At 45.0% G+C, this 9,003-nt stretch overlaps 1 protein-coding gene across 2 annotated transcripts in view; it reads left to right on the top strand.

Annotated features, from left to right (window-relative positions):
• glcci1a (glucocorticoid induced 1a) overlaps positions 1–3,790 on the top strand; it is a 9,965-nt gene extending 6,175 nt beyond the window's left edge. For both annotated transcript variants that reach the window (XM_080788004.1, XM_080788003.1), the window contains exon 5: positions 2,256–3,790. In XM_080788004.1, the coding sequence (XP_080644130.1) occupies positions 2,256–2,460 (205 nt within the window). In that variant the 3' untranslated portion in view covers positions 2,461–3,790. The remainder of the gene's footprint in view (positions 1–2,255) is intronic.
• Positions 3,791–9,003: the final 5,213 nt, after the last annotated feature.

Raw genomic sequence — 9,003 nt, forward strand, 5'->3', positions numbered from 1 at the left:
AAAGTGACGAAGAGTCGGCGAAAGGGGAAGAAATCTCGGCAAAGATGAAGAACAGTCGGCGACCCGAGTTCTCCAGTATTCGACCAAAACACCTTTTCTCTCTGGCATTTAATTGCACCTGATGGTATTATTGTAATGATGTTGCCTATACTATTTGCCTGTGTTTTGTCTTTTAATTATGTTCTTTTTGTGCGCCGATGGTGATGCTCCACTTGTTTCAGCCTGTGGGCCTACAGCACTTTGGTCAGCTTTTATTGTTTTAAATGTGCTATATAAATAAAGTTTGATTTAGGCCTATATTGGAGCAGGTGCTGGCAAATAACTAATTACTGTAATGCCATGCAGTGAAGTTGCGCAAATGTCAACTCAATTAGCAGGCGGAGCTGCTCTCATGCACTCTGCACTGCAGTCTGCAGCACAATGACTGCAGATCTCTTCTTAAAGTTTACTTATTATGGTTTACTTTCAACCATAAACCATGATATGATTGACAAACCTTGGATTATAATTCTTCATCGACCAACAGCACATGCAGCATGACTATGAGGTAATTTAAATGACAACTTTTGTTTTTTTCAACCAAGGTTCATGTTTTAGGTTGTTATTAGAGAAACTAAAAGATGAGTGTTCATTTTCTTTCATTTGCTGCTTTCTTTCGTTTTTGGGATTTTAGCAGTTTTTGACAGGGGGACGGGGGCATTCGAGCACGGGGCTAAATATATAATCTCTATATAATATGTATTTCTTTTACAAAATATTATGGCGATTTATTTTTTTATTATTTACTATAGTCCTACTAGACCACATCTGGCCACAAAAGATCACAGGATCCATTGAATGTGACAAACTGACATTGAGCCTATACACACAGTATAAGCCTTCCCCCAGTAGGCTACCTTCACATTCAGTAGATCCTGTGATCTTCTGTGGCCAGATGTAATTTCCTGGGGTTTATTAGGACTATAGTAAATAATACAAAAATAAATCACCATAAAATTTGGTAAGAAAATACATATTTAGCCCCATGTTCGAATGCCCCCCCCCCCCCCCTGTCAAAAACAGCTAAATTCCCTAAAACGAAAGAAAGCAGCAAATGAAAATAAAAACAACACTCATCTTTTACTTTCTCTAATAACAACCTAAAACATGAACCTTGGTTGAAAAAAACTAAAGTTGTCCTTTAACCCATTCTGACCGGGCACCCATTTTGGTGTTGGCATCATGTTATGCTTTAGCTATTGAAAAATAGCAGATCTACAAGCTCATATCGCGCCACCGAGTGGCGCGATACGAGCTTGTAGGTCTGCTATTTTTGAAAAATAGAAGAACGACTGACATTTTTTAGAATCTGATCTCAGGTCAGAATGGGTTAATCAAGACCAGTGTGTTGTCCAGCGGAAACCTCGTATGAATCTGATCTCAGGTCAGAATGGGTTAACTATGTGGGATTTCTCCATCGGCATCGCATGTCGATAACAACAGATTGTTATAATTCCAAGTGATCTATAATCTGTGAAGTTTATATATTTTTTCCCACACACACACACTCACAGTCACATTGACTTTATGATCAATCAAATCAACTTTATTTGAGTGTCAGGCTTGAAGAGTTCATTCATGTTACCGTTCGTTTACAATTGACAGAGGAGTTTGGATTATATATATTTTTATTTGATGGAGAGGTAATTAATGCCTGTTTCAATTGTTAAATAAAAGACCAATCCAATATGCGCTCCTCCCCCCCCCCCCCCCCACCCAGTTTATAAGATGTCCCACAACTTTTGTAAAAAGCCTTACAACACCCCCCCCCCCCCCCCCCGTTGGGTTTCGAAGCGTCGACGATCAAAACAAATTTATATCGAAGCGTTGATCATCAAAAACGTGATCGAAGGTCAGCCCTAGTTCACATATTGACCTGTTCACATTGACCTGTTCACATTGACCTGTTCACATTGACCTGTTCACATTTGACCCTCAATGCCCATCAATGCTCCACCAGGCCGAAGGTGGAGACTGTCTGTCTGTCTGTCTGTCTGTCTGTCTGTCAATATATAAATGGAAACAAGATCGCAAGACTGAACTCTGCTGCTGTTTATACATCTATGTCTAATCAACTATTCAATCAATCAATCAATCAATGTCTCTCTCTCTCTCTCTCTCTCTCTCTCTCTCTCTATGTGTGTCTCTCTCTCTCTCTCTCCTCTCTCTCTCTCTCTCTCTCTCTCTCTATGTGTCTCTCTGTGTCCCTCTCCCAGCGGCTCCAGACAGACCCCCCCCTCGGCCCCCCTCCTCTTCTCGTGTCCAGATAAGAACAAGGTGAACTTCATCCCGACGGGCTCTGCGTTCTGCCCGGTCCGTCTGCCCGGCGCCGCCGGCCACCGCTTGGCCCCCCCGCCCTCCGAGGAGGGGGAGGGGGGGCCACCGGACCCAGAGACTGAGCTGGGCCAGACAGACAGCTAGAACCCCCCGCAGAGCTGGCCTCTGCCCCCTCCCCCCCCCCCCCCCCTCCCTGACAAAAACACCCACCCACCCAGAGCCCACCCAGTACCCACCCAGTACCCACCCAGAGCCCACCCAGAGCCCACCCAGAGCCCCATTTCCCTGTCGGAAACGGAGTTGGAACCCGAACCCTCAACCTGTGAAAATAAGTTAAGTTAGTTCTCATAGTCGTAAAAATATGCTGTGAACTCTCACCGTGTCTCTGTCTCTGCATGACGTAGCAACAATGTGCTAACCACAACATGACGTAGCAACAATGTGCTAACCACAACATGACGTAGCAACACTGTGCTAACCACAACATGACGTAGCAACAATGTGCTAACCACAACATGACGTAGCAACAATGTGCTAACCACAACATGACGTAGCAACACTGTGCTAACCACAACATGACGTAGCAACAATGTGCTAACCACAACATGACGTAGCAACACTGTGCTAACCACAACATGACGTAGCAACAATGTGCTAACCACAACATGACGTAGCAACAATGTGCTAACCACAACATGACGTAGCAACACTGTGCTAACCACAACATGACGTAGCAACAATGTGCTAACCACAACATGACGTAGCAACAATGTGCTAACCACAACATGACGTAGCAACAATGTGCTAACCACAACATGACGTAGCAACAATGTGCTAACCTGGATGACTAGTGTTGCGCTGTGAAGACACAGGAAGCGGTGGAGGATTATGGCGGCGAGCGTTCGGGGTTTTAGCCGATCTACAAACTCACGGTGCAGATCTACAAGAGGTCTCGAGTGTCTTGAGACAAGTTGAACTGATCTACAAGCTCTCAGCGCCTCCCTTTGTGCTGCGCTGAGAGCTTGGACATCGTGAAAGTGTTTTGGAAAATTTAAATAAAAAAAATGAAAACATGAATAATTTAGAAGTGGCGCAAAGCATGTTCAGATGGAGGCGTTGGGTTCTCGGCGTGGTCCTGTAGAACTACTGACTGGTCCTCGGGGGCCAAATGGACCAGGAGACGTCCCGTAGACCACTGGTCCATGTCAAGGACCCCCACATTGACCCCCATTTGAAGAGACACGCCAGGGACCCCCATTTGAAGAGACACGCCAGGGACCCCCATTTGAAGAGACACGCCAGGGACCCCCATTTGAAGAGACACGCCAGGGACCCCCAGAAGATTGTGACGGCTCTAGCAGTGATTCTCAACCTGTTCTATTTTCAAAGACTCACAGTTGGACACACATTACAGTAATGGCATTTCTATCTCTGGGACCCCCAGCTTATATTGTACAATCAGTGTTGATTTAACTCTGAGAGTGTACAAATGGAACCGAATGGACCCCTCTCAGAGTTACAGACGGACAAGGGTCCATTTGGTTCCATTTGTACACTCTCAGAGTTACAGACGGACAAGGGTCCATTTGGTTCCAAACTATCGTCTGCATTCGACCCATCTCTTGGAGCGGTGAGCTGCAGCCGTGCCGCGCTCGAATTAATCATTAGTTGATTTGACCCCCCCCAATCCAACCCTTTGATGCTGAGCGCCAAGCAGGGACTGACCCCCCCCCCCCCCCCCCCAATCCAACCCTTGAGGCATTGGGTCCCATTTTTACAGTGTTCGGTATGACCCGGCCGGGGATCGAACCAGTTTCAGGGCGGACACTCTAACCACAAAGCCACTGTCTGGGCTCTGAGTACTCGCTGTAGAAAGAAGCTGTATAGGATATCCGCACGCCGTTCTTAACCCATTCTGGGGCGGGAACCCCTTTTGGTGTTTTATTTAAAGCATTGTGTTATACTTTAGCTATTGATAAATGGCAGATCTACAAGCTCATAACGCGGAACCGAGTGCCGCGCTACGAGCTTGTAGGTCTGCTATTTCCTTTTTTTTAATCTTGAAAATGTGGCGCAAATCTTTTAATATATATATATATATTCTTTCAGAGCGAACGTTTTTAACTCAAATCTTTGCTTCTGGGGAGGGGGGTCCCTGGAACAACACATTTTCAGATGGGGGTCGGCGGCCAATTACATGATTATTTTGTGGGTTCCTGAAATATTGAGAACCACTGACATGGAAACATGCGTATTTCAGAAAACTGTCATGATTTAGAAGATATTTTTTTTTAATTTCGACGTCAGACCTAAATGGGTTAAGGTCCCAGTAGTATTTTATTAGTAACTAATTCATTACTAACGAGTAAGACGCGGGAAGCGAACGCTCCATATATGGGCACAAAAGGGGCCAGGTCCACAACAAACAAATCACTGGCCCCTTTTGTGCCCATATATGGAGCTGAGTGATTGCTGATTGCAACACACTCCATATTTGGATAGCGGGACAGACAGACAGACACACAGACATGATCTGCTAGGTCTCATAGTAAGTGCTCACTGCGTTCGCAATAAAATACTACTGGGAGCTTAACCCATTCTGAACGGGAACCCGTTTTGGTGTTAGCACTATGTCGTGCTTTAGCTATTGAAAAATAGCAGACCTACAAGCTCATATCGCGCCACCGAGTGGCGCGCTACGAGCTTGTAGGTCTGCTATTTTTGAAAAATCGAAGGACGACTGACATTTTTTAAAATCTGATCTCAGGTCAGAATGAGGTTAATCAGACCAGTGTGTGTCCAGTGGAAACCTCGTATGAATCTGATCTCAGGTCAGAATGGGTTTTAAGAACGCTGCTTTCCGTACGTATATTGTTTTGTTCCATTTTGGATCGTATCTCAGTGTTCAAGTGTACACTGAGTACTCTGTGTACTCAGTACTCAGTACACTGTACCACGCAAAAAGACTACAGTTTTAATGCCTTCATCAACTAGCCTTTATTTAAACTCATCGACTGCCAAGAACGAGTTATACGAGCTTTTTCCCATTAAATTAGTTGTAGCTATTTCTGAGGGGGTTTTTTTTCTTCTTTTTTTTTACACTAGATGGCGCTCTGGGCTACTATATGATTAGCCCTGTGCAGCGGAACCGCGAGGCCGCAGAAATCTCCTCCCACTCGATACCATGGCTCCTCCCACTTGCTCTCACGTGACGCTACTGACTCCTCCCACTCGCTCTTACGTGACGCTACTGACTCCTCCCACTCGCTCTTACGTGACGCTACTGACTCCTCCCACTCGCTCTTACGTGACGCTACTGGCTCCTCCCACTCGCTCTTACGTGACGCTACTGACCAAAGACCAAAGATTTAACCCATTTAGGCCCTGATGTCGAAATAAAAACAAACGTTCACTCTAAAAGAATATATATTCAAAGATTTGTGCCGCATTTTTACGATTTTTCAAAAATGGCAGACCTACAAGCTCGTAGCGCGCCTACCGGGTGGCGTGCTATGAGCTTGTAGATCTGCTATTTTTTCAATAGCTAAAGTATAACATAATGCTTTGTTAAAACACCAAAAAGGGTTCCCATCCAGAATGGGTTTTAACTTATTTTGTTGATAACCTTTTTTTCCCCCACAATTCCATGCTGTATATTGACGCAGGTACCATTTTAGGAGAGATAACAGGCGAACGTTGATCAAAATAACAATTGCAATTACAAGTCTCCTTAATTGCGTAGACTTCTTGTAAATTAACCACAAGAAATAAAAGTCGTCAAAATAGTTGTTTGAAGGCATTGAACACTTTTCTTCTCCCTTCGTCTCGCGTTGTGTTTCTGCGTCCTTTGTCGAGTCCCGCCTGTGGTTCCGCCCCTCTTCCCACCCATTGGTCCTTTGTCGAGTCCCGCCTGTGGTTCCGCCCCTCTTCCCACCCATTGGTCCTTTGTCGAGTCCCGCCTGTGGTTCCGCCCCTCTTCCCACCCATTGGTCCTTTGTCGAGTCCCGCCTGTGGTTCCGCCCCTCTTCCCACCCATTGGTCCTTTGTCGAGTCCCGCCTGTGGTTCCGCCCCTCTTCCCACCCATTGGTCCTTTGTCGAGTCCCGCCTGTGGTTCCGCCCCTCTTCCCACCCATTGGTCCTTTGTCGAGTCCCGCCTGTGGTTCCGCCCCTCTTCCCACCCATTGGTCCTTTGTCGAGTCCCGCCTGTGGTTCCGCCCCTCTTCCCACCCATTGGGTTCCTCAGTTAAGAGGAACATCACGGGCGCAGCACATTGACTGCAGGGCATAATTATCGTGTTTGGTTTTTCGTTTTTTTTTCTCCAAAAAAATAAATATATCTTTTAGAAAATTCAACATAAACAAGGCGGAACCAGGGGGCAGGACTAGGCAGAACGAGCCTGCTGGTTGGTCAGTCGGGGACCAATCAGAAGGCTGACGAAGGGTGAATTGGGACATTCGCCATGTTTGTTTGTGTTGGGCGCGCGCACACACACACACACACACACACTGCATATTTGTTTGGCACAGTTATTTTTGGTGCATGGGCATTAAAAAAAACAACAAAAAAACACTGTAGTTAGGTCTATGTTTAAGATGAAATGATGTGTTCTGTGTTCTGTTCCAGCAGCTCTCTAGAAGTATATTATACACACATAAGTATCTCTATGGAAAAAGAGAAAAAAACATGGAAAAATACACTTGTTTAAAGAAAAAAAAAGAAAGAAAAAAAAATAACAGTCTCAACTGTGTGTTGCTGTGTCGTTGTGAACGTCAACAGGAAGGAAGGAAACGGCTGTAGGATCATGTTTACAATGTCCATGTCACGTTACCCGTGTCACGTAATCAATAGTAAGAGAGTGGCGACGCTAACATTGACTCCCACTGTAACAATGGAATGAGGAAGTGCTCATTCTATCTCAATGGGATAGTTCCAATGTTTGTAACTATAGCCCATAGCAGCACCCCGCTTTGTCTCAATGGGATAGTTCCAATGTTTGTAACTATAGCCCATAGCAGCACCCCGCTTTGTCTCAATGGGATAGTTCCAATGTGTGGAACTATAGCCCGTAGCACCCTGCTTTGTCTCAATGGGATAGTTCCAATGTGTGGAACTATAGCCCATAGGCACCCCGCTTTGTCTCAATGGGATAGTTCCAATGTGTGGAACTATAGCCCATAGCACCCCGCTTTGTCTCAATGGGATAGTTCCAATGTGTGGAACTATAGCCCATAGCACCCCGCTTTGTCTCAATGGGATAGTTCCAGTGTGTGGAACTATAGCCCATAGCACCCCGCTTTGTCTCAATGGGATAGTTCCAATGTGTGGAACTATAGCCCAACTATTTCTCCAACAACCACAGACTAGCCTACTTTTTTTTTTCTATTTTCTCCCCAACAATCTACTTTTTTGGACAATAAGGTAGTTTTTGTGAGGTTAGGTTTAGGTTTAAGGTTACATTTATTTGTGTGCGGTCAAGATGAGATGAACACAGCAGAGCGCTCACTAACCCACTGACCCCCCCAACCGACAGAATGTGTGGGCTCTCAAAATGCATGTCGTGCTCGAACACGAAGACTTATGCGTATACTGTTTTTTAATACATTAGTGCACAGTAATGAGCAGGATAATATGTCAGTTCCCTCTGCGTCATGTTGTTGTATCTGTTGTATCTGTCAACTCACTGTCTCGTCATGTTGTGTCTATCTGTCAACTCACTGTCTGGTCATGTTGTTGTGTCTATCTGTCAACTCACTGTCTGGTCATGTTGTGTATCTGTCAACTCACTGTCTGGTCATGTTGTGTATCTGTCAACTCACTGTCTGGTCATGTTGTGTATCTGTCAACTCACTGTCTGGTCATGTTGTGTATCTGTCAACTCACTGTCTGGTCATGTTGTGTCTATCTGTCAACTCACTGTCTGGTCATGTTGTGTCTATCTGTCAACTCACTCGCTGTGATAGACATGTAAAAACATTCTCCTCTCCACCAGCAGGGGGTGCTGGAGCACCTCCGATGGCTTCTGTTGTCCGTGCATGGAATCTTAGGTGCGGTTACAGGGAGACAGGTATAGGTGTTTGAGCAAGGATACTTGAATGCCACAGACGAAAAACTGTCTAAGTCCACACTATTTATCCATAATGTATAAAGGATAGATAAGGGGTCAGGACAACGAGGCCTTTTCGTGGACGGGTCAGAATGACATTTGGACTTAGACAGCTTTTCGTCTGTGATAGGCCTACTCACTTATATTATTAAGCATTGGAACACACACTTTTCTTTGTCCATTCATTTGACGTTATAATTACATATTCACATATTCATCTTGAATATGGGGCCGGAGCGCCCTGTGTGTCGTCCATCAAATTGATCCTCTCAAATCTGGTGAGAGTTTGTTGCTGGGATAAAGAGAGGTCAATAACAAAGTAGAAGAAAGTAGTTTCTCCTGATTCGTCTCAATAAAAGAAGCCATTTTAGTATGAACATCTTGTAAATATTGTGTGCCTTGTGATGATCGGGTCCAGTATTTAGTTCAGTGACCATGGAGTTAAGGAATGGATCAGAAGCTGTGTTCACGTTCACTCTCCCATTGGAAATGAATAGACTCCAACCTGCTTCCTGTCTCCATTGGAAATGAATAGACTCCAACCTGCTTCCCGTCTCCATTGGAAATGAATAGACTCCAAAC

The sequence above is a fragment of the Protomyctophum bolini genome (assembly GCF_963924005.1).
Source record: "Protomyctophum bolini genome assembly, chromosome: 17".
Classification (NCBI taxonomy): domain Eukaryota; kingdom Metazoa; phylum Chordata; class Actinopteri; order Myctophiformes; family Myctophidae; genus Protomyctophum; species Protomyctophum bolini.